We start from the raw sequence: 26563 nt of genomic DNA, 5'->3' as shown, positions 1-26563 counted from the left end.
CTGTATGGCGAGATTGAAGTTAACGTGTAGTACTAATACGCCCATATTGGATATTATAACTAATAAATTATAATGGCCAATTTATTATGCTGGATATGGATGGAAGAGTAATCGTATCTTACAGCAGATAGATCGACTCCTATTATAAGATCGATCGATTATAATAGCTAGTATTTATTACAAGTTTACACTTATTGTGTGATTACTGTACTCGCGTTAGGAATAGCAATGATAAAGGCACTCATATAACAAAAGAAAAGTTCACAACGATACACATCCATAGACTAACAAGGTATAATATGCAACGCATAATATTCACTGGCTGGAGACGTAAAACGCTCTGCATTTGATACATGGATAACAGCATCATAACCAGTAAATGATACAAGTGTTTTACGCCAGTTGTGCTTACATACAGGGATTTTATTATTCTTTTGCCGTGCTTCCTCACGTCAAGGGCATACAGCACTCTCTAAAGTGGCTAAATCACTAATAATAGCAGTACAAGCTAGTAATAACCTTTAATTTTAAAAATGATGGTATTATTGATACAGGTTACATTCATGGAATTATTCAGTACCACATTTAGCCTTCCATTCATCAGTTTAGCATTTCTATTCCTATAAACTTCACTTTAGTGTAATAGCAAGTTGTCAAGTCTAGCAATAGAATCGTAACCGACGAAATATCCTACCTGTAATCCTAAATGAAATGCCAAATACTGTAAATGATTGAAGACATCACAATCATCCTTACAGTAAACCACTGATCGACTTTATTATTCAAAAAAAATTTTATTTAAAGGTACCATATTTTAGAGCACCGTTCTTAATTTACAGTATTTGAACTATTATTAATTAATAATTACAGTAATGCTAACGGTTCTACCAATAAATGATTGAGTTATGAGTTATGCCCTCATCGCTCAACAGACGTTATACGTGTGCAGATAGATTTATATTGACAGCTTTCTTCCTTCGATACTGAAAGGCAAACTTTTATAATTTTGCTTCGATTTGCTACGCTTGTCTTTAAATTTCAGTAACTGCTTCTCATAGCGATTCAGGATTTTCTTCGATGGCTAAAAAATCAGATGCCGGGTAATAATTACTTTCAGTATTTGAGCTTCAATACAATAACACATCATAACAAACGGTCTTTCAAGGTAATTGACATCGTCATGTTGACTTAACTTTACCTTACGACTAAGTGGTATTTCCACATTGTATGATGGCCGATTAGAATAATCAGTCGTAGAGGCAGTAGGTACACGTGCACGCTGGATCCACCCTGGTTCTCCAGGTCTAGTATTGTAAAAGTATAAAGTTATAGTATGACTTGACAAATAAGCACGAAATAATGTGTCATAAATACTTGATTCGGCCCTGGCTATCGTCCGTACTAATACGTCGTTTCTTCCTTTCGTCTCTAATATACAAATGCGGAGTTATAAACTTTGCTCAAATCATCAAAATGCAAAATTATCAAAAATAGACTTTTACTTTATATTGCAATTTCAAATATCAACATACCGTACTACACTGGATCGATTAGCTCGCTCTTCGCGATAAAGAGCCTTTAGGTCCGTGGACAAGTTAAATATAGTACGAGACCATTTTTCTAAATCAGAGTGCAATCATCGTAAGTATAAGCAATGATTATTTCTTGTCACATCCTAACCTTATCAACTCGATAAGAATGAGATCTTCTAGCTAATAGATCATTTATTACTAACTAATTAATTTATCTGCCAGCTCTCTGTTGGCTTTTGTTTCTTCTGGATGATTGCTCAAATAATTGACTACACCTCCTATTTTACTTTCTTTTAGTGCCACAGTATCAATTGGAGGAAACTAAAGTAAGAAAATGCATTCATTATTTCAAGCATTGTCGACATCTCTACAGAAAATTAAAGTTAAGTTGATATCAAAATTTCAACAACTACTTACACTGTCTAGAATCCGCAGCATTTCATAACGTATCTTAACATTCGGCAATGACCTATCCGGAAGTGGTGATAGCCAATCCTATGATTATTTTAAAGATATGACATGATTATTTGAATATACCGCAATCAAATCAAATAGAAAAATAGCTAACCGATATGGCAGTTAGTATACCATTTTCTAAGAAATAGCTCAAAAGTTCAAGCCTAACCACAGAGAAACAAAAAGTTTAATAGTATCTATAAATCATTCTGCATACAGTAATGCAAACATTGCAGTAAATGCTTTAAGCAATTACAAACTTTTTTAGATCTTCTGTGACAGCACTCAAATGTTTTAATTTGTTGATCGCAGCCTCGCCCTTTTTGTTTAAATGTCTATCTTTCTATTAGATGCAATCCAAAGTTTACAAGTAATGACATTAAATTTTGTTCATGAAACTTATTCAACCAAGCTAAAAGGGCATTAACACGAAAAGATGTTTCTTGAAATCCTTACTTTTGCAATTTCATGCATTTCTATAACAACAGCTTTAACCTTGTCATCAAAGCCTGTTAAATCTTCATCCTAAATAAATAAATATAAATCATATGCTTTATCTCTGATATTAAGCCTAATGCGTATAGAATATTACATGTAAATGGTATTGTTTCAAGTACCTCATTTCTTCTTCTTCCTTTTTTATTCATCTGTAAATCAAACCATTTTCAGTCGCTAGTATTACAAAAGTGATTACAAGCTAAACAATTATATCATTTGGCAGCCCATACCCTTTTTTTCTTTTCTATCATAATTTCAAAATCGGTCATAGAAGTTTGACTGTAATGACAAATAAAGCAATTCTTAATCTTAATAAGTTCAATATAGAAACCCATTTTGTAGACAATATTATTTAGTAGCTATCGATACATTTTAACTGGGAGTGAAAGCATCATAATTTCATATCACGTACATCCGTGTAATGAATGTACGATATTTGTGACAAGTTTTATCGTAACTTCGTGATGAAGGCGAATACTATGTTAAGTAGTGAAATCACTAGGGTATAATTTAAATTTGGTGATTTACTGAAAGAATCATTGCTTACGCTATTTCAGATATTATGATGCTAAGGTAACGGTATCAAGAACAGTAAATATTACATTAAAAGTCAAGCACTTCCGATCAATAACAAACAATTATTGGGTAGTGATACGTTATCGCCACTGAAATATTTGGCCGTAATATGTTGCGCACAGCTGAAACTCATTCTTAAACTTGGTATAAACGGATCACCTTTCAAAAGTAACTACTTAAGATATTAAACAAATTGATCTTTGAAGATTTTTATATATCATATTTTCAAACTGATCATCATCTAAGGGCTGCCTAATTGTTTATTAATTTACTTGGAAAAAGATCTTGCTTCTTCATCTTCTACATCTTGAATTTGGTCTCCTTCATCATCTCCTTCCTGAAATTCATCCTCACGGTAAGCAATATCATCGTCATCGTCAGCTTTATCATCTTCACGATCCCTTTCATAAGCGTCCTCGGCAATTTTCTCATCATTTTTATCTTCTTCAAATGCTTGTGCAGTTCTTTATCATCTACATTCAATTCATGTTTCAACACCCTATTGAGTTTGATTTTAAGAATACCAAACAAGCGCACTAAAACGGAGTAATGATTCTAAATACAATGCAATGCTGTTCATACTGACCAGATGACGCTAAGAAATTATCATCACCATCTTGAAAGCCCTAAAAATAATTAATAATCGATGCACAAGATTAGATCATCTACTATCCATAATCGACAAGATTCATTTGTAAACATCTTACTTGCTATTCCTTATCGTCCTAAACTAGTGATCAAACTACAGTATTGTGTCATGGTCATCTCTATTATTATTTATATTAGACTAATCCGTATCAACCTCGAACTCTTCTTCATCGCTCGATCCAAAGATTTCGTCCATTAAATGGCCAGCATTTTGCCTATCAATGATACCAATAAAACAGATGTTATCACTCTAATGTTACAGCGCCTCAAGATCGATTAATGTGTGATATCTGTCATCATTACGTGGCATTATCCGTGGATTTTCTGCTTTCGCTCTTCACCGCACCTGTCAAATTATATAAGACTTTGTTAAGATATCGTCATCTACAGATCTACGATCGCGTTATAAGGTAATACTGCTGGCTTCACCATTTCATCTGTTTCTCTTTCTAAGGAAAAGTACGAGTGCGAGTACGAGCATAGTAGAGTTGTCATAGTAGAGGTCTTTGCAGCATTCTAGTACTGTACTAGGGAAAAATTGATTCTCTGTTATGATCGCAATGTAGCCTAGCGGTTCATCTTTGGTACATTCATATCCATTGGTGGGCTTTTTGAAAATCGGAGTACGAGTATACTCTCTCCAAAGCTAATAACTACCGACTATTGTAACTAGAATGATAGCTGAAATTCGAATTTTAGCCGTGATGATTTTATTGAATTACGGGATCCACCTGCCATGATGGCGCAGCCATCAAAATGCATCACAAGTGTACTACAGTATATAGTATGTTATATCGCAAAGGCTAAAACGAAATGAAGTTTGTATTTTGGGGGACATGGTTCTATAAACTACATGGTAGGAAATATCTTTCAACGTTGTCACAGATCATCATCATGTTGAAATTTTGCAACATGTGAAAATGTCTGTCATTTAAGTTATTCGGCTAGCTGCACGAGCATGTGTAACCACTAACAAGGAAGGTATAAGATTGCGTTTTCCTTTATGATCGCATGGAGTCCTTTCTTACCCGATTTTTCCTCTTGCTTTTCATCATCATCATCGCTACTATCATCGAAATATTTTCGCGTATCCTGCATCGATTTGCCGTTATATGTTTCACTAGCGCTATCTTCGTATTCATCGCTATCAGCCATTTCCTTCTTCTGTAGCTCTTCTTCATCCATCGTTATGGGATATTGACTGCCACAATTCAATCAATCTGGTAGAAATAAGATCGATCTGCTATGGCGGAAGGCGCACACTGCTGGTAGTAGAGTAGTATTATTACGGAGTCTGCAATGTACAGTACAGTACTTTACAGTACAATGTACAGTACAGTACATTGTACTGTATGACGATGATGCCGACACAACACTTTCAAGTGCAGTATGTACTGTACTGTACGTTCAAGATCAAACGATCTTGATGCACTTCACTCTCGCACTGTGAGTGACTGCGAGTGACACATACTGTACAGTACAGTACTGTACTGTACAGTGTACAGTACCAAGCGTATCGTTGATGGTACTGTACACTGTACTGTACTGTGCTGTAGTCAAGTTCATCAAGATCGTTTGATCTTGAACGTACAGTACAGTACAGTGCAGTAATATAATTACTGTACTGCGCACGATACTTGACTGTACAGTGTACAGTACAGTACTGTACGTGTCACTCACAGAGTCACAGTGCGAGTGAAGTGCATCAAGATCGTTTGATCTTGAACGTACTGTACAGTACAGTACTGTACATACAGTGTACAGTATCGTGTACAGTACTGGACACTGTAGCGTTACGGCTTTAGTACGTACTGTACGATGACGTAAAAGCTTTCATCGGTATCGTGGTAAACACAACTACAGTACAGCGCTGTTTCGCCAGCAGTTGGCAGACTACACTACAGTACTGTACAGTACTGTACACGGTACTGTACACTGTACTGCACAGACATTTGCCACTGTTATTAGTCCCGTGTAGAGTATGCGATTAATTCGCTTCCAACCCCTACCCCGATTGCCGTACCCAATTGAAACAGAAAGAGAAGACGTTATTGACTGCAAGGGATTCAATTTTCTATTTGGGCTTCCGCCTTGACTATTGTCATGGTCAAGTTGGATACTTGTTCTTGTTTTCATTACTTCTTTCATTAAATCGATGATTACAAGTTGTTTAATCTTTGTAACTTAATAGCAATCGTTGATTACAAGCATTTAACTTAGTCCTCCAACGTCAATCAACCATTGGAGTACTGATTGTCGACTGGATGCTAGACGCAATCAACTCAAGCTGTTGACGCTACATCCATTGGGTCAGCCACGATCGTCCATGACGATCAATGAAAATTTTTTCACCAGTGAATTTGCATCAGGATTTCATTGACCAAACTCGGAAAATTTCATTTACTCATGCTTTAAATTGCTCTTCTGCTTGATCCTGGATGCAATTTACGCTATCCTTCAATCCATTGCGACCATCTGAGTTGTTGAAATCACCAATCGATCCCATTACAACCATTGATTCCATTCGTCTATCTTCACCAAGCTGGCAGTGAAAGTGCATTTTTGCCTTCCAGAAAGGCGGTAGTCTTTGAATGGAATAATCCCTTCTTCAGTGAAATAAAATTAAAGCCAGAAAATTCAAAGACTTGAAATCCATAGCAGGGACTTGCAATTTGCTTGCTATTTTAATACACCATCATTATACTCCATTTCAAGGAGAATCCTACACGAGTAGGTTGTTAATTGTTGATTGAATAACGATTCTTTCCGGACAAGTGACCTCCAACTTCAATTGATTACTGAATGCAATCACCTAGCAAAAAATGGCATTAAATTCGCGTCGGAATGGTAGCCAATGGCCTGGCCATAACCATCCTAGTAAATCACCAGCAAGTCGAGTGAGAGCAATCAGTAATAAACCCGAAGAAAGCTGGACTATAGTCCCTACACGCGAAGGTAATCTTCAAGAAATTCAAAGACCAATAATCAATTAGAATTCTACTAGTCGATATCGTCATATCAGTAGTCAGTTGACAGTCGTTATTGCCATCACTAATTCACATGCAGTACAAAATGTTCTATTGGTCATTTATCCAGGCAATGAAAGGGAAGTTAAGATTGAATTTTTTTTTCCATCCTTTCCCCCCCCATGGAGATAATATCTTGGGTGATTGATACAGTACACGAGTGGATACCGTAGTCGACAAAAAAAAGGCAAAACGTAACACCAGTCATCTTTGACAAGGAATACATCAAACTGCATAACTGATCGTCTTGATTGAAATGATACCTGACATTTTAGTTCAATAGGATAATGACATGACATTCAAATACTGTAGGGTGGGGAAGGATCAATATTGTATTATCGTTTTATTGACCATCTTGTCCCCTATCCACCCATCAATTCATACTAGCACAGGATGAGCCTTAATTCAATTAGGACTTTTGAACAAAAGTCTCCTAACCATTAATCGATCTTAAATGGTTGCTATCTACTTTTTTGCATTCTCTATTTTCTTATTACTCTTCTACTTTAACATTGGAAAGACGATATTATTATTATTATCAACCATTGTTCTAGTCTAGTAATTTTAGGAAATATCAATGATAAAGACCAAAAAATAATTCAAGAAAAACTAATTTAGTAAGCACTTTCATTACATTACTCTTTTGGCGGTTATTCCGATGTCCTTAAAAACTGTAATCTTCAGCTTGAGTAAGAGACAACAGTAGCAAATAGAAGCCAATGTAGAAAGAGAATCAATCGACAAGGAAAACTGCTTGGTGATGCGTTTCTTCGTATCGACTATACAGTTCGTAATTCTGCTCATCTCATTCTTTATAGTATTACTTCTTTTTAAGTAATTGATGGCCTCATGAATTGTCAATCGCTTCCCAAACTAAAGGCAACTGGCCAATGTGTCTAATAGTAAAATTCAGTTACTCTTCATCTTTACGACAACGCAAGTTTTATTTATTACCTTGAATTTCTCATCGTGTCGACTCCTTTCAACAAACACGATTAACGATAAAAATTGCCTGTGCAGTTGAAGTAGAATGCTAACTTGAAATCGGAATTGTTCTGCTGCCGCTTTCATATCGATGCTATTAATCCATCGCTACTGTCCTTGCTTAATTATTATTAAAAGTCCGATAATTCTTTACTACTTACCCAATTATCCCATTACTATAAAATCAACCCGTAAAGAACTGCGATAATCTACAAACCCACCCATGGCTGAAATCACCCGTTCATGTCTCAGTACGTTAATGATATCGAACTAAAATCAGTTGTACCTCCATCTAGGATATCATCATTTTATGGTTTTATGTAGCAACTAATAAGAATGTGATCTAACCGTTGATGATAATTAAAATATATCTATGCTGTGAATCTACAATCAATTTTTTCACAAAAATCAACTAAAACAATTATAATGAACCATGAAATATCATTTATCGCAGTCTTTGTTTGAACTTTTGTTTGATAGGATACATTCAACCATAGCTTTTCGTTACTCTCTTGAAACGTTGCATTTTAGTTTACCTACGTTAAGATCACGCTTGAACTGCCTAAGTGCTTATGCCAATTTTTATATGTTGTTTTATCAATGCAGCGGAGTACGAAAGAAGGTGATAATCCAATTCTTGTGCTACTAAACTACACTGATGACCATTTGTTTATAGCTTTTAATTGCAATCCTGTCATTATCGAATATAGAAGATCCAATGGTCTTTATTTCTGTTGTACCGCACATGTAAACCAAATGGTCATTGACTTGGTTGATTACTACATGTCTATCAAATGACTTTTTGGTCTTCGCTAACAGAAAATAATTGTTGGATAAATAAGACTACATGTCCAATTTTGGGATCATCGGTCAAAAAATTTCGCTTTACGTCTCATCACAAGATACTTCCCTAATTGTTATTTTAAAGTATTGTCATGATAGTATTTCTAATGAAAAAGTAGGCAAATATACCATAGAATCACCAAGAATCTGGGTAAAATAAAAAATAAAGACCAGAAAACAAAGCATAAAACCTCCCAATACAATGTCATGACGTATTGTTATCACTATTGAATGGACAGATAGATTCATTATATACTGTACAGTATATAATCATCATAGACATGCACATGGTGATCCTGAAATAATTTTGGCTCGCTCATTTATTTAGTTTTGTTTATTTATTATCATGGAATGAAATAAGACCGTTATCATAACATTATATTAATTTTTTGTCACACATCTTGTCGGTCAATTCATTTCATTGTCCCTTACGTACGGTATAAAATGAACGTTGAACGGTTAAGAAGAGTACAATATGGCCATTGCATCCTTTATTTGTTGATACTGCAGTAGAAATCGTTCACGGCTTTGCTTTATTCTTTCTAATGTACAGTATCATATTTCATTTTAGCCAACTACGTTCAAAAATACTACATATAATTGTGGAGTGCAGAAAACGTTAGTCTCCATCAACCCCACCCATCTTCATCTTGATTTGTCTAATTTTTGACATTAGTCGTACCTTAAATAACATCGTTGGCGTATTTGATTTATTTTACTTACGTGCACCAATATTATCATTGGACCAACCACTCTGATTGTTTGATCGCTAAATATGGTCAGTAATGGCAATCGCTAAATTAGGATTTAAATGAGAACAAGTTGTTCATTTCACAATTAGCTATAATTCTGACAGGTATAATAATACAGTAGTTAAAAGTAAAATTAAATGATTAGTTATGGAGTGATACACCAATTTGATAGAGGGGTATGCTGTCGTAGCTGCTTTAGAAGTGTAGTAAAAACAAATGTGTTTCGGATATAGTGTCTGATAAATATAATTTGGCGAGTACGGCTACTACCATTTTGAAAATTGTATTTTTTTCGAATCAAATGGCAATCATTTGCCATTTGTGTAATTAATCTAGCAGCAAGATCGTTTATTGGCAGATTGGTATCGCACAAAATGCGGTACCTACTAGTGATTATAATCATACAGCATTATATGTATCATAATTATGATCAGATAAATTTATGTGCATGTAATATGCTCAGCCAGGGAAGTACGTATACAATAGTACGCGAAGCATAACGAACGAGGGATATACTAGTAATCGACAATAATACAGCTCACGTTGAACATTGAAAATAAATTTACCCGATCTTGTTCATACCTGGTTTGTGTGAAAGTGCTACAAATTTTGAACGGCTGCCCAGTAAAATGATATTATTATCGAGAAAACATAAATATAACTAATTAGCCATTGAAGGTAAAAGATTAAGCTAGAAACAGGAATGCAATGATTTTATATACAGACTATAGTACAATACCAAATCTCCTATTTGATAGATATGCGACAGTAATACTTTTTGTTTTTGATCTATAAGTAAGGATCAGCAATAATAACAGGCCTTTTGAAGCGAAAGTTAAATTTATGAATGAATCATCAAATGTGTATTTTTCAACAAATAGATTATATATTCAAACTACAATTGTTTGATACCGATTTGATATTGATCCGCATTTATTGGTTGTAGAAATTGTTCAGGAGAAAGGTACCAATCGTCCATCATCCGCTAAACAAATTGTAGACATCCTTCGGATTCGATATGCATATTTATCAGGTATGTTGATTCTAAAATTGCAAAGCTTTTTAATTTTTATCTGACATACATCAACATGCTTATAGTGTGCCATAAATTCAATGAATTAAAGTTTAACTTTACTGTCTAATAAATATAGTTATTAAAATTCAATTTGTACGTCATAAAATTTATTATCATTTAGAGAGAAATTATATAATCTATAGCAGTAATTTTAATCAAATTACAATCTGTATTCCTGTAGGTGGTCGTTATTGTGGATCACCAATAATTATCTTTCCTGCATCTAGCCAAAAATTCGACTTTGATTCAGATGATAATCAAAAAACGGTTACTGAAGAAGAATTAGAGATACTTATTCGTTATTTAATGCGGTCTATTAGGTAATTACATAGTGCATAATTAAAATAAATTTTTTCTATTATTACGATGATAAATTATAGATGGATATGCAGTGTATATTTTAGTTAGAGAGCAACATTAATAATTGTATGTAGACATTAATGTAGAACTCTTATATTTATTTAATTAGTGAGCATGACCGGGAGAATGGCTTTGTATTCGTTTTGGATAGAAGGAAGTCGTCATCTGTAACAATTAAAACATTACTACGGACCATTGAGGTATATTGAAGTAATTTGGATGACCTGCATCCTTTAGCCTGGATTTAAATTGCAAAACTGAATTTGTCTAATCTCTGGGTATTCATTTTTTTCCACTATTCAATGTAGACTTTATTTCCAACAGAAATCATTAAGTTATATGTACTCAGATCTCCGAAAACTTATAAGAAAAGACTAGCGGAAATTGGAAGACAGTCAACAAGACCAAATTTCTCAATCAATGTAAGCTTTCGTGGAAACAGTAGAATATTAAGACTAATACATTAACTATTATGCAATGAAGTTTGATAGTCAGCTTAATAGTGTTTTTATATTTCAGTTATTAAAGGTGTTTGATCTCAACTTTATCACGTTTTTAGGTTGTTTATGTACATTCATTAGAAGAATTACATCAAGAAATCAATATAGACCAACTATCAACTGAACTAGGAGGTACCTTAAATTATGATCACGATTTCTGGATCCTTCATCGCATGGTAGGTTGAATGAATGCTCTGAAATTTTGTGATATACAACTTATAGAAGCCCCGTCGTAATTATAGTATTACACCGATAAGAGTTAATGTTTTATAGTAACTAAATTTGAGTCAATATATTTTCGAAATAGTACAGATATTCAATCTTGTATTTTAGCTATATCAAGTGACTACAAACAGTAAATTTGATAACATACTCGATATACTTCAGAAATTAGAACATCTTCATCGACGTGGTCTAAATATATCATCGAAATTAGAGAAATTTGCTGCCCAGATATCTATCGACTGCCAAAATGTTATCAAACATGGTCGACTATTCGATCAAGGAGATGAAACAACTGATGCAATCGAGAATGTATTAAATAAAAAAAGAACCGAGCAAGATCAGCTTATTAAAGATCTGGAATTATCTATTGAAGATATTGAATCATTTCAAGACGATTACACGTGCAAAAATAGCGATAATGTCAACATTGAAGATGCAAGGTAATGTTAGCTACCAGTATTTTACGTCACATTTACTTACTTGAACGAAGTATTCTACTAACATTTCCCCGAAACTGTTTGTATAAACCCTAACAATGTGCTATGCTAATTTGCTTCTATCCTATGTAGTGTGGACTTCTTAGCAACAGTTTCTATTGTGAAAAATCTGTTAGCACAATTGGACGAAACTAAAGTAGCTTTTATTGATTTATGGCAAAACAAAGTTTCGGTTCTAACGCAACACTTTCAACGAAGGCAGTGTGAAACTGGATCTAACCTGGTAATAAAAAATATTATTGCATGATGGTACTAAATTAATATATTATCGGTTATAAATACTATTATTGTTCTAAAACGTATAATATTATCATTTTTTCTCAAAAATTGCATTCTTCTTTCCCCATGCTATTAATAACTAATTGTAACGTTTTATTGATAACCTAGTTGGTTCAATCGTTGACTGAATATGCTAAAGTCCTCACATCGGAAGTAGATATTGGTGATTCTAGTAAGCGTACGAACAATTTATTGAAAAATTTGAAAAAGTTTGAAAGTAACGCCCAAGTAAGTTGTAAACGAATTCCAAATGCTCTCTTCAGTGGCTATTTCGAAGCATCTAGACTATAATCTTTTAAGTTAAAAAATTTTTCCTTAAAATCGACTACAAACATTAAATTATCTTAGTAATCTTTAATGTACTTCCAATAAAATCTAGAATAACTAAAGTGCACTTTTTTCGTATCAGGTTACTTGCGAACGAGTGTTATGTTTAGGAGATGAGATAAGACAGTTATTGAAAAGACCACATTACGCAGCTGATCGATTACAAGCATGTTTGAATCGATTATTAACCGCATCGCAGGATTTTTCAGTTAAATTAACGGAAAGAAAACAAAATTTAAAGGCAGCACTCGCCTTACATCAATGTATAGAAGAAGTAAGTCGTTTATCCTTCACTTATCCTGCTATAGATCAATAAAAGCTGTATAATGCTATATTACTAAAACGTCGAGATCTTGGTACGGCATTGTATTGTATGCCTATTTAGTGTTAGCAATTAACATGTTTGAGCTGCCAGCATTTACTAAATGTAGTGTTGGTATTGCACATATCAATCCATAATGGTACCGGTTACATCATTGCATTCCCTAGCTATTTGATAATGGTTTGTCGTAGGCTAGACGTATAGCAATCACTACTCATCATATAATTGATTACTTTATAGGTATTAGAGTGGTGTAATGAAACGGTGACGTTGTTAGCTAAACAAGTCGACGATTTTGAATCAGAAGATAGTGCTGAAGAATGGGTGCAAAGATTACAAGACTGCACTGAAAAAATGAATCAGTTCAACATCAATTTATTACAAGACACTGAAGAGAAATATCCTTTCATAACTGATAAAGATATTCACTCTCATGCCTTGAAAGCACTAGAAAGATATCTTCAAGTCAAAGGTATGTGTGGTAAGAGAAGGAATACAATCCGGCAACTTGTCCAAAATCGAGGTTCGATAAAGAATTTGGTGTCACCTTCATCTCAGCCATCATTTAATCTTGTTCGATCTAACACCGATGTGGGACGACGAACAGTTTCAATTGATGGCAATAATATTATTGTTGAAGAGAGTGAAGGAACGTGTCCGAAAAGTGCCCCTTATAGCATTGCTAATAGTGCTTTAACTAGTCGAAGCTCCAGTCAAACAAACATCCATTTGCTATCCTCAGCAGATGTTTATAATGAAGGAGATACCGATGCTTATAAAAGAAAATCGGTTTTACTATCATCTAGACTTTCCTCTGCACTTTTAGTGGAAACGTTGCAGGTAAAAATCAACTCGATCCGAATCTCGTTTTCGAACTTTTAAATTAAAATTTTTCGAATGTTATTAAATAGGAAAGTTTGCAAGCAATTATAGAGAATGAAGTAGACACAGAAACCGACGCAAATGTTCTTAAACAGAGAGGGTAAGTATCTAATTTATTATAGATATCATACTAGCATATTATAACACCATCATGGACAACAATTAAAAGATACATCCGTGCATCGGAATTTGTTTTGAATGGCAGTAAATTCTTTTAAATTGATTACTGTGAACTCTTGGCATTTTTACTTGAATAATAATCGCTTAGCTGTTGAGATCTAGCTATTTAAACTGTAGTTTCAATGTAATATAAATTATCTTATATACTTTAAATAGTCCTATTTCAATATTCTGATATCAATTGTTCTTATACTGGGCTTAATAATAACTTAATGGCTAAATAAAAATATAAAAATTTTTTCTGATATGGTAATATATGAGTAATAGCCTAACATAACCTCTTATTCGAGATTATATCCTAATATAAATTCATATTATTTTATGTTCATAATTCGTTTAAATCTTTGCTATATGATAAGAATTTTATCGAATTTTCGAATAGACAAATTATCAACGAGCTTATTGAAACTGAAAAATCTTATATTAATGACTTAAGAAGCGTTATAACGGTAACAACTGTCTCATTTTCTGAAATAACTGACTGTAATTATAAATTGTACATCGGTACATCTTGCAAAATTTATTGCTTTGAGAATAGCTAGTTATACCCTTGACAATTAATAGGGTTATTACGACGAAATGGATAATCCTGCAGCAAAACTCCCGCAAGCTATACGTGGTAAAAAGAATATTTTATTTGGCAATATAAGACAGCTGTACAACTTTCATCACAGGTAAACGACGAAGTTACTATTTGCTTGGCCAACTCGGTCCTAAACTAGTATTTCTGTACTCAGCAGTTAAATGAAAGAAACAATTATTAAGAGTGCATCCTTGATACAATCTTTTAATTTCTTTCAATGCAAAATCTGGTGCAATAACTAAAAATTTGTTTTATAAATTACCGATACAAATCTCATGAGTTATTCTATTCCGAAATGCGATACAGAGTATTTCTAAAAAAGTTGGAAGAACATCGTGACATACCAGCCTTAGTTGGACGGTGCTTTACAGCAAAGGTCAGTTCGTAATTGATGAGTTTTTAACGTTTGAACTGTACGTAACATGTTGACTTAACAAAATACCTGCAAGTTATAGATGATTTCTCTTATGCCAGCTAACACTTACAAAAATTTTAACGGTCATATTGCTATCTCATATATGTTTACAGAAAAATGAATTCAAAATGTACACCGTTTACTGCAAGAATAGACCAAGTTCTGAAGCCCTATGGGAAGAAATTGGAGGCATAGACCATCCGTTTTTTTTAGTAAATCTACAATCCACAATAATCATATTGTCATTTTTTTATTAATTCTTGATAAATTCTTGCAAAAATTGAAATGCCTTTTACTGTTGTAACAAACCATCTAATTTTATTTAATTAAAGTATTGTTACTGTTGCGCTAATCACTTAGGAGTGCCAATCAAAACTTAAACAACAACTTCCGTTAAACAGTTACTTGATAAAACCAGTTCAACGAATAACAAAGTATGGACTTCTACTTAAGGTACGTAATCTGCAGACAAAAATGAAGAAACATCCTCGTTAAAGAATTAATCTTTACATAATATTTCTTTCATGGTAGGATTTACTTAAGCATACTAAGAACTCACAATGTGGGTCAGCCGATCTCAAGGTAAATAATGAGTATTTACGATTTAGTTTGCTATTTTAAAGATGTAAACTTAACGAAAAAGTTTTAAAATTTTTAAATTTCACATAGTAGACTTTACAAATCTATGACAAGTAAATTCTTCATATAGAAGAATTATGCCGATATATATGAGTAGTATCAAGCGTAGATGCGGATTGCTGCTAATTATAATTATTACCATAGTAGTCAGAACACAAAAATATTTTCATACACCTCATCAAACTTTATGGAGTTAACCGTTCTAACAGTCATACGACTCTATTTTTCACGTTATCTCTATTTAGGACGCTCTCGATTTTTTGAAAATTTTACTAAAACAGTCTAATGACGTCATGCATCAGATAGCAATTAAAGGATTTAAGGTAAAATCGTCGTCGTAATACGAATAATTACAATTGATTCTGTAATAGATCATCACCATTTAACTAAGCAGATGGTCTAGATAGAGCACGCATGAATTTATTGCCATGACTAGCTTTTAAATGGAATGCATTGTCAATCATTACATATTTCGTCAATAGGGTAATCTTGCAGTGCAGGGAGGTCTCATATTACAGGTAAAAGTCTATATGTTATATACATAATTTAATCTCTAAGACAAAATATTAATGCATTTCTACATTTTCGAAGTTATTGCTGATATACAATTATAGTCCAAATAATAAGTTATAATTAAATTATGCGCGTACATTGAAGGTGACTACCAATAAAACATTCCAATCAACAATGCTTAGTTCAAATTAGCTCAATGTTTTATAAAATCATACTGTACTACATGTTGTAGCTTAGCAGTCTGTAGTATTAAGATCTCGATTTTTGTATAATATTTATATCTATATCTATATTCGTTGATTTCATTAATACGCTCTCAATCCAGTATTAATTTCCGTTGTTTAATTATTCCCAATTATACCTTTAAATTGTCAGGGATCCATGCAAGTATGTGAAGTAAATAAACGTGGAATTAGACTAAGTGTGCGCCGTCATAAGTCCCAAAGGCATGTCTTTCTGTATGAAAAAATGATACTATTTACGAAGAAACAGGAAGAATGTTACGATGACGGCAGTAAAAAATACATTTATAAATATAAAAGTGACTTAAAGGTACTTAAATATTATTTGTAGCAAGTAGGTCTTGCTCTAATTAATATGTACTATAATCCAGGCTAATATTTAAAAATCACCGGTAATAATACAATGCTTACAGCCGTTAAAGGCCATTTACGAACGTATATTGCTTAAAAGTAGTTTTCTATTTTTACAGACTTGTGACATCGGGATGACGGAAAGTGCCAAAAATCAACCTCTGGCATTCGAAATATGGATGCCTGGACAACCCAAGGTCTACATTATTCAGGTAAAGCCTAATCTGCAGTATTATTACAACTGCTGTAAGATTTGTTGTCATAGTTTTATGCGCTAATTTTGCTGTGTCATGCTATTAACAACTACTAAATCTATTCAGGCTTCCACTCCAGAAGAGAAAGAAAGTTGGGTTAATGAAATTAGGCAGCTTCTATTTAATCAATTAACTACGATCAAAGGTATATTGATCTTTCAAAAGAAATTCTTAAATACGAAAATAATGATTATTTGTCAATAGATCAAACTGTACTTTCTTCAGCTATTAAAATACCATGACTTTAACTTGATAATAGCATTTGATTGCCTTCTGAGCTAATTAAAGTATTTTATGCTTTATTTGTTTACCTCAGGAATTGTTGCGGAGCAAACCGAAGGTAAGCTAATATCGGACAATTCTTATCATGGTAATAACTTATACTACACCCACTACTGTCAAAAGTTTTTTGTTTAGATTATACTTTTATGCGTTTATTAAAACTAAAATGGGATAGCAAATTGCTATAGAAATTTAAGATCAATTTTTAAATCTTACCTAGATGTATTCTTCCTATATTTTCTAGCGCGACTTACCCATTTACACCCTGGAAGCTATAGTAATGAATCATACTTCGACGATAAAATGTGGGATAGGAATGATAATGATTCCGATAGTCCACCCGTATCTTCTACGCCTGCTAGTGAAGAAATCATAATTTAGTAATTAAACCATCGTCTTATATGACGGACAAACAAGTAAGAACTAGCTCAGTAATTTATTGTGCATCCAAAGTGCTATTAACTGTGTATACTTTCTTAAATAATTCAAGTTACAGTCATAGAGATACAGTTGCAGTTAAATAGAGCGCTTATCAGAATATTGTAGCATTCAATTTTGTATTTTTTTAAATCATGCAAATTTCTGAACAAGGGCATTTTTGATTATAGGGCTTCCACTTGGTATGAAGCAATTAATGCTGAACAGTAACGGGACAATATTGCAAATATGTTCTTACCGAACATACGAGTATGCACCTTCGTTGTGCAAGAGAAAGATTGACTCAGATGCGTTTATGACTTACTCGTATGATAAAATCTTCGTTGATGCAGATCCATCCTTGTGATCGAAACTTTTACGCTTTTCGCGGAATGTAAAATATTTTGTAATTTAAACCCGCGCAATGTATTCGACTTCATTTAATAATCATTCAACACCTAATCTATTTACGCACCTCACCATGTGCTGACTATAATTCAAATGGTTTAATTAAATATAACTGGGTTGATTCTACTCTATAGTTTTCGTATCTTAGCTTAGTCATTGCGTTGCATTAAATTTTAAGTCGAATTGGTGAACATAAGTTAGTGATATACTATTAAACTGTAAATCGTTGTAATGCTATCCTTAGCTGACATAGTCATTCTATAAATCAGTATTTACAGCTAAGTCTTTTTATTTTAATGTGGAATATCATATCATTTCATTTATTTTTTCGTTTATACACTTTCCAGAACTAATAATATAGTATTGACAGATAGAACAGGCTATGTAGGCACAAAATATTTTAATAATTTTGCATTTCCTCATTTACCTGTGGCTGTATAGATTGAAATAATTATCCAAAGATATTCTAGTTGTCGAATTTGAAAATTTTATAAGTGGTTTCAAATAATAATTTGTATTGTTAATACTTATAATACCCTACTGCAATTGCAATTACATTTATCCGCTAAAATAATATATCTATACAGGAATCTATCAAGCCAAATCGGCATTTAAAGCATAATGCAAAATAGACCAAAACAGTAATGATTTTCGGGATAGCGATCATATATCTTTAACATTGTTGATAATCATATAATTGTTCGATGTACGAGCATATAGAGAAAAAGTGATACATTATCACGATCAACGACTTTACTACTCTATAATTATTTAAACGGATTGCCGTAAGATGACAAAATTATCAACTTTGTTTGATTTTGGCAAAGTGGTGCTGCTTTTTAAGATTTACAGTCGATATGGCAATATTTTTAATTACCGTTGGTTAGATTGATAAGTTTAACCAGTAAGTCAATGTTATTAAAGGGGATTCCTTTCACATTATAATTTTTATGCAGGATGTATTATATCACATTTTTAAACTTTTGTACCAAAATTTTTAGTTTTCATTTATCATTTCTTAATATGTATCTGTAGATGCTGTAATATTTCACATATCAGACAATATTCTTTTAATTTTATGTCGTACAAACAAACAACATTTAATTATTCTGTATTGTAAGAACTACTTCTGTTAAGAAATTTAACTTCGACTGTTTTTATGTTGTACTTATCTATCACCTCATTAAATTATCGTTAATGGAATCTGTTTCCCTTTGTTGTTCATACACGTATATGACCCATGAGATTGTAGAGTATTCAGCGATTGTAAAAATTTTTATTTGATATGGTGCTCTTATAATGATTCTATGTTAGTTACCATACATAAAGAATTATATCGTCATTTAGATCTAGGACGATATGTTGGACCTATTCTAATTTAACTTTCTATAGAAAGATTAAAAACACAACCGTACTATGCCTTACGACTTCATATTCCATTGGTAAGCAAACTACTCGTGTAGATGTAAACAATCCATTTTCCTCATAGCTGGCCTTTGCAACTGCTCTCTAAATTATATATAGCATTTTTAGGATCTGATTTATAGGATATACAAGAGCAACTACACTGTTGTTCCCTAGGACCTTTATTTTTCTGCCTAGAGAAAATTGTAACCATCATAAATCAATATAAAATCATCGAAGGAACAATCCTTTCTAATCACAATCGTTACGAAATTGAGGTGCATGACTTCGCGCAGTTCATGCTTCTGTAGAAATAAGCTATTATCTAACTCATCACTAGATATTCTTGTAGGAACAACTACCATGATACGGATAATAGTCATAGTTAATGATAACACACATTGAATGCAGCCACACGCGTATGTCCGGAGTGAGATTCACGAACATAGATATTAATCAAAATTTCTAGCTCCATTACAAAAGAGTTCACAAAATTTGGGGTATTAGTAATTCGTAAAATAATGCTTCATTTTCTTAAGTCAATCGATAGTTTCCTAAGCCTTTCTAGAATAGAATGTTGTCCTAAGAGGCCATTAAATTTATTAATTTTCCTTACGCTCTATCCTATACATTGAGGAATATAACTACATTTCTTAATTACAACTGGAATTGGTATACCAAGATATACTAATATGACTGAATGTTTTAAATTTTTTAAAAATCGAGTCATACGGTGGCGAATACCATAAAACAAACGTGAGGCTTGTTATCAATACGATAATGTAACTTACAATTAACAAATAACATGATAGTCAACTATCGCAGAAAGTGCGAAAGTTAAGATCTGACTACATTAATAATCTGAAATAAAAGTTGGCAAGCTATCGATGTAAGGCTCATAACCCAGTGATCAAAATATCATCCAATATTTTATCGTACTGTTTATAAAAGTGCTTTCATAACTATTATATTACAAAAGAAATCTAAAAGAAAGCACCAACAAAATTTATAACTCGTCGTAGCTATCGTTTAGTAATTCTGATAGCAAGCTGTATCTTAAAACAGCTCCAGACATAGTAAAGCTACATGGTATATCGTGACAGAGTTTCAACGAAGTAAACGATGCACTGAATATATATTACAAATATTGCATTTCGTTGTAAACAAATGCTTATAATACAACATCAACAGCATGTGCTAAAATATAGTCGACATAATCGCCATAAAAATTATTGTCCTCTAGAGTTAATCAAAACCTTCATCGTCGCCATCTGCAAATTCACTATCTGACCACATATCTTCAGCATCGCTATTCCCGTCTGCAAACATTGGCAATACTGCTAGCGTATTAGCAGCAAGCGTTGATAGCTGTCCTTGATTACTCTTAACATCCTTATGAGCTAATTTATCGTCATAAAAAATAATTATACATCCTAACAATCAAATATGTGGTACTACTGAAGTTATCGTCTAAACATTATTATAAAAAATTACGGGCACAGTTGCAGACTCACCATTGAACGACATAGCCCTAGCTTGTCCTAACAAAAAAAATATCGAAAGAAATGAAATTTTAAACATTGCCTTTAGGACCAGTAACAGTTGGTAAAAGAATGTACTGCAAGCAAATAGATTCCTTGGAGACTAAAGCACTATTATAACATGTCTTAGATAGTTATAGTGCAGTATTGTACAGATTACATCTTAACTAAAGTCATGTTATCTAAAGTACTACCACTCTTACATGTTTACTATTACACTACGACAGCTCTTCAATTAGTAACAACCTTTTGCCGACTTCAGTTGATGTAGCAGCAACTGTCGAATTTGCTCAACCCATCTGTTTTTAATGTCTGCTGAGGCAGCCTATATACAAGCATATGTAATACAACAATTTAATGAACAATTTGAATCAACAAAATCTTTTAATATAAAAGTTACAGTCAACTGATAGGCAAAATGTATAACCGAAATAACGCCTAAGTGATATGAATCATTATAACGAGGAAACAATAAGACACCATACTTGAACAATGACGACCCTTTCACGGCCGGTTAGCCATAATTCAAAAGCTAACTGATCTCCTTTTACTGTCTCTGTCAATCCTAGCTTGCTAAGCTGTAAAAATATCAATATTAGGCTTGATTACATCGAAAAACTTCCAGAATCCTAAAAGCAAAAAACTGGTAATTTTATCGCTACCTTCATATTTGACTTAAACTGATATGATACGTTTTTCTTTTGCTTTTCATCAACTAATTTCTTAGTAAATAAGAGATTATTTTCGAATAAAAAAAGATGTCTTGGCTTGTATTTTTTCCGTTGCCCTGGAATATTAGCAGGTATTGCAGATTTTTTGAAAATTTCATGTGTCTGGAATGAGTCCTATAAAAGTAATAATTTTTAATTTTTAAGCCGCAAAAATTCAGGATTATAATCACTAAGATATTAATCAAGAACCTGCATCAAAATGGCTCCTTCAGACGTTAGATTTCCCTAATTAAAAAAGAAAAAAAATTCAACCATATATATAATTAAGGCAATTCGTTATACCATGATATTTCTGAATTTTAATCAAATATTACTTTAAATCCTGTAATCAGCATTTGATGCATTGTGTTATTCAGCCTTTCTAATAAGGATAGCATAAATCTTAACGCTTCCTAAAGACATAAGTATAATTTACACCTTTAATAGAAAATAAATTGTAACATCTTAGATTTCAGTAGGGAATAAGCAGGCAGTTTACCTTGATAATAACTGACCCAAACTTAGAGTTGCCCGTACATTTTGTCATATCCTAATTTAATAAATTATGCTTATTGAATATTAAGCCAATATTATTCACTATAACGAAAGTAAATCGTTTATTTCTAACCTTCAGTAATAACTGATATTTCGTAATACGCTGTATCGGTTTTAGTAAATAAGAATTTAAGGGCAAGATATGACCCGCATTGGCCTTACACGTCTATAAAGATTAGAAAACTTATAATATTAAAGCAAATGAATTGATATTGAGCTGTAAATTCTATTAACTACGTGATTCATTAGCAAACACAAGTCTATCATTCATCACTAATGAATACTAAATTATACATAAATGAGAAAGTTACAGTGATGTACATAACTATTAGGAATCTTTCACGAACATATACTTTAGAATCGCTGCATGGACGCACTATCCTCACTTACGTCAAAAAATTTTGCGCAGCTCCTTTCATGTGTTTCCCAACACGAATCCGAATGGGGGCGATTTTGACAGTAAACAGAATAGCTATCAAATTCCGGCTTCTACAGTATAATATTAGACTTGTATGTAAGATTTATATTGTTTATACCGTATACACATATGATTGTCTACGTACAAATTTAAGAAAGCACTGGCCAACTAACGCCGGGCATTGCCGATAGTCGTTTAAAGCTTTTAAGAAAGAACTTTACAAGACACCCAGTAACGTAAAAGTCACAAGTTAAGATTTCGACGAAAGTAATTATTGTATAACACACAATTTTTACAGTCAGAATGAATTACACCAGAAAAAAGTATTACCCATGATGAAAGCTGTAAATTTGAGTTAGATTGCCAAATAGAATTTTCTTTTTTCCTTTTAAAACAGTTGGTAACGTGGAACTGCCTTCGTCAAAATGTTTCATGTAATTCTAATTTATAATAAACAAAAACATGAAAACATCAATGCCATTACTTTAATGTCATTTCTTACTAGAGAACAGTTACCCCAATGACACTTTCTAGGTCGTTGACATAGCTCCTTTCGGTATTAATAAGTTCATCCATTATTCGGCTGTTTGGAAACAAACAAAATCATTTATTCCAAGCAGTAGGCAATGTTATCGCGAATAATAAATTAAATTGCAGAGGTTTATAAACTGTGATCTAATTTTACCTTCGTTTACGTAAAATATCTTGGTCGGTCTCAGTATCCACGTCTTCTTGTAAACTAACAAGATGCTCCTAAACAAATCAGTACACATACGCGAGTAGAACATTAATATTATATAATTCGCACATGTTAGAACCTTCATAATTTGGGGATAAAAATCGATACCTTCAAGCGGGATATTATCGCCTCACGATCACCAGTTACAGGAACCGAATTATTAGCCTTACTTGTCGTCGAAGTTTTAGAAGGCAAAGTACTATCCTTTCGCTTAGCCAAAGGACTTTTTGGCTCATAACTAGCTGGTCCGCTATCACTGACAGACCGCTTGGTTGCAGATTTCAGTTTTTTTTCTTCTGTTGCTGTAGCCGCTAACTTATCTAACATCGTAGACTGTCGCTGACTAGCTAACGTAACTTTGTTAAAGTGAGATACGCAATCTTGTATCTTTTGCTTAAATTTCTGGTTTAAATGGTCAACTGAAAATTCCTGTAATTTTTCTACATGATCAGATTTTATGGATGTTGCAGATTTTGTGATTTTTTCTAATTCTTTCTTAATATTTTTTTGCTCCACGACAGGAAATTCAGTACGAAATTGCATTGCCAGCTTCATTAAATTTTCTGAACACCATTTATCGATCTTGTGGTATACCGTTAAGAAGTTAACATTTTAAATTACACAAATTAACCGTATAATGAAAGAATATCTTTTTCCAAATACGCATACTTACATCATTAATATGCTCATATAACGTCAAGACATCAGATAAAGCTTTTAATCGCGCCTTAAATCTTCCTTCTAGTTTATTTGATTGGGTATCGAGTTCCTTCCACATAGTTACTAAACGTTCAGATTCAACGCTTTTGTCATCAGAATTTAATTGCTTTATTTCGCTTCCAGCTTTCATCAAAGTCATCTTTGTATCCTATGTATTGAAGTGATCGATTGATATTTTAATCGCACAAATAGTAATATGGTATTCAATTTACAAATTAGTTTATTTCAACCAATTTAAAATACTGAAAATGTTGTAATATACCTTAAATTTTATCTGCAATTCAGTCGTAATCTTTCGAAGTAACTTTGCATGATCAATAGAATCTCCCAAATTAACTTCCGCTGACAATTCTTTATCAACAATGTTAATGTTCTTTGCCATCTAAATACAAATAATCAAATCTTGAGAAAACTGGTACAAGATTATGGCTCATACTTTTTATCTAAGATTCATCACAATCTACCTTACCTCACTTAAGTCAACTTCAAATTTATATAATTTTAACAGCTGGATACCATAATCTTCGTGTTTTACCCATTTCTTTTTAAAGTCGTTACGAGTATCCGATAATCGCGCCAGTAAATCATTTATTTTGGATATAGTATCCAAGTTGATACTGATTACACATAACACAAGTTTAATTATTTAATACAGTCTAAAATAAAACAACTTCTAAATCATTAATAATTATAATTAATCAACATTTAAATAACTTACCCGCTTTTGGTTATAATGCTTTCTTTAGAGTGGTCTTTAAATGAATCTTTGAATTTTCTTACTTCCTCAGTCAATTCTTTAATTTTTTCAACAATGCTATAATAATCACTACGCTGACCATTTAACGCCTTACTCAAGAATTCTGTAGTCTCCGTCAATGTGCCCGCCTTGTCAGATATAAGGCTCTTTCGATGGCTAATGAAACCAACGAAAGAGTTTATTTTCGCTAACAATAGCCTTGCTTTGCTTTCAACATCTTCTACGAACTAGGAGAGTATTTTAACTAATTCATTTTTATTGCTTTCAAGCCAACTCTAACTATAAGAAGAGGCGCAAATATTTATTTACGATAATAATAAGAGTTCATCACTTACGGTCCTATGACTAAGCCAAGTATTTATATCAAACTTAAGAAATCCACCGAATTCTTGAGTTAGGAAAATACCACCAATGTTCTGATGTAATTCATCAATAGTATTTAATAGCATAATCTGCATAGCAAAGTGGATATATAATGATACGCCATAATTTAGAACCGTTTAGGAAATAAATTTCCGAATGAATAGCACCTTTGCTACGTAACTTACTTGAAAAGAAAATTCAGACTTGGATACACCTCCTAGTACTGCCATCATCTTTTGTGGCTTAAGTAGATATAGCGTATCAATGTAACGGCCAAATAACTCCTAGAGATTAACATAAAAAGTACCATGTAGTCCATTTTTAAAAACCCTCCAGGAAAAGATTTAAGCTCTTTTCGTTTAATACATTAAGCAGACCTACCTGCAATTTGCGCAATAGTGACTTAACAGAATTCCATGAAGACGATCTACGATCAAGTACAACAGCGAATCGCTTGCTACTGCTATGTACCCTGCAAAGTTAAAAGCAAAAATCTGCTCAAAACTATTATAATTTATTTACAGTATCTTGTAGAATTATCCAATGTTACAGTTATTGTAACAGATCATCACGTCAACTTACATAGTACTATCAACAAAATATTGAATGACCTCCTTCAAAAGATCATCCGTAACGACAGTACCGAAATGATTAAATAATGGCATTGATAAAATAGGGCATCCAGTCTTGGTTCGAGTTCCTATAATGTTATGAAATAATAAAGTGACACTTTGTAGCGATGCTCCTACGATACGAAAAGATGCAACAGCTTCCTAAAATTTAACTAGTAACTACTACTACTTAATGACATAACAAATACAATACAATAGACTTGTCTATATCTTACCTGTAAGATATGCAAATTTCATTCTAATAGCTGGCGCAACTTTAGTTAGAGCAATAGGTTTCTTTTCCTCTTCTCGAATGTCTAACGGTGTAGTAAAACCTGAATAATAGATATTGCAATACGAAATGGAATAAAATTAAATTAATATCCTGCTTCCAGAGTGTCTATACCGCTTTACTATCTATATGTTTCACGATAGCAGTATCTGTATCAGACATGCAATTGAATAATACAATATTATTCGAGATTACAACAATAGTAGCTTACAGATAGTGCAGTTAACAATTTTATTTCTCACTACATAGTTTAAGAAAGATAGCTAATTAATTATTCTTTAGCTAGCGATACATACGTACGTGTAATCACTTAAAATCACTTCTAGAGTTGCATATGGAAAATTTATGCTACGGTAAATATCTCAATTTTGAGAAGTTCAGTCCAAT

General features: G+C 32.8%; 4 protein-coding genes across 4 annotated transcripts; 1 reads left to right on the top strand and 3 right to left on the bottom strand.

Annotated features, from left to right (window-relative positions):
- Positions 1–955: 955 nt before the first annotated feature.
- Positions 956–2821, bottom strand: TRIADDRAFT_51306 (uncharacterized protein; the record flags this gene model as incomplete). The annotated part of the gene is made up of 9 exons (XM_002107579.1): positions 956–1081; positions 1199–1304; positions 1533–1620; positions 1736–1853; positions 1950–2027; positions 2101–2152; positions 2249–2331; positions 2445–2513; positions 2717–2821. 9 exons carry the CDS (start codon positions 2819–2821, stop codon positions 956–958), a joined length of 825 nt encoding a protein of 274 aa, XP_002107615.1.
- Positions 2822–3330: 509 nt separating this feature from the next.
- On the bottom strand, positions 3331–4895 carry TRIADDRAFT_51305 (uncharacterized protein; the record flags this gene model as incomplete). Its single annotated transcript, XM_002107578.1, has 5 exons — positions 3331–3526; positions 3645–3688; positions 3865–3925; positions 4014–4056; positions 4739–4895. The coding sequence occupies 5 exons, from the start codon at positions 4893–4895 to the stop codon at positions 3331–3333; spliced, it is 501 nt and encodes a 166-aa protein (XP_002107614.1).
- Positions 4896–7943: 3048 nt separating this feature from the next.
- TRIADDRAFT_51304 (uncharacterized protein) lies at positions 7944–17622 on the top strand (the record flags this gene model as incomplete). The annotated part of the gene is made up of 25 exons (XM_002108393.1): positions 7944–7971; positions 10262–10348; positions 10572–10710; positions 10860–10950; positions 11059–11172; positions 11310–11426; positions 11638–11915; positions 12045–12195; positions 12360–12479; positions 12661–12852; positions 13141–13740; positions 13812–13882; positions 14345–14411; positions 14527–14636; positions 14852–14921; positions 15074–15172; positions 15321–15413; positions 15492–15542; positions 15845–15922; positions 16082–16117; positions 16488–16664; positions 16768–16917; positions 17026–17104; positions 17276–17299; positions 17486–17622. 25 exons carry the CDS (start codon positions 7944–7946, stop codon positions 17620–17622), a joined length of 3159 nt encoding a protein of 1052 aa, XP_002108429.1.
- Positions 17623–19664: 2042 nt separating this feature from the next.
- Positions 19665–26338, bottom strand: TRIADDRAFT_51303 (uncharacterized protein; the record flags this gene model as incomplete). Its single annotated transcript, XM_002107577.1, has 26 exons — positions 19665–19828; positions 20727–20870; positions 20985–21011; positions 21258–21336; positions 21497–21589; positions 21674–21856; positions 21932–21967; positions 22057–22134; positions 22221–22271; positions 22350–22442; positions 22667–22765; positions 22840–22909; positions 23025–23134; positions 23211–23277; positions 23380–23447; positions 23542–24015; positions 24107–24301; positions 24416–24535; positions 24623–24770; positions 24872–25137; positions 25246–25362; positions 25459–25557; positions 25655–25745; positions 25856–25973; positions 26121–26219; positions 26299–26338. 26 exons carry the CDS (start codon positions 26336–26338, stop codon positions 19665–19667), a joined length of 3129 nt encoding a protein of 1042 aa, XP_002107613.1.
- Between the last annotated feature and the right edge of the window lie 225 nt (positions 26339–26563).

This window comes from Trichoplax adhaerens, genomic scaffold (genome assembly GCF_000150275.1).
Source record: "Trichoplax adhaerens TRIADscaffold_1 genomic scaffold, whole genome shotgun sequence".
Lineage (NCBI taxonomy): Eukaryota > Metazoa > Placozoa > Uniplacotomia > Trichoplacea > Trichoplacidae > Trichoplax > Trichoplax adhaerens.
Note: the sequence above shows the minus strand (reverse complement) of the source record. Positions and strands in the feature narration are given on the sequence as shown.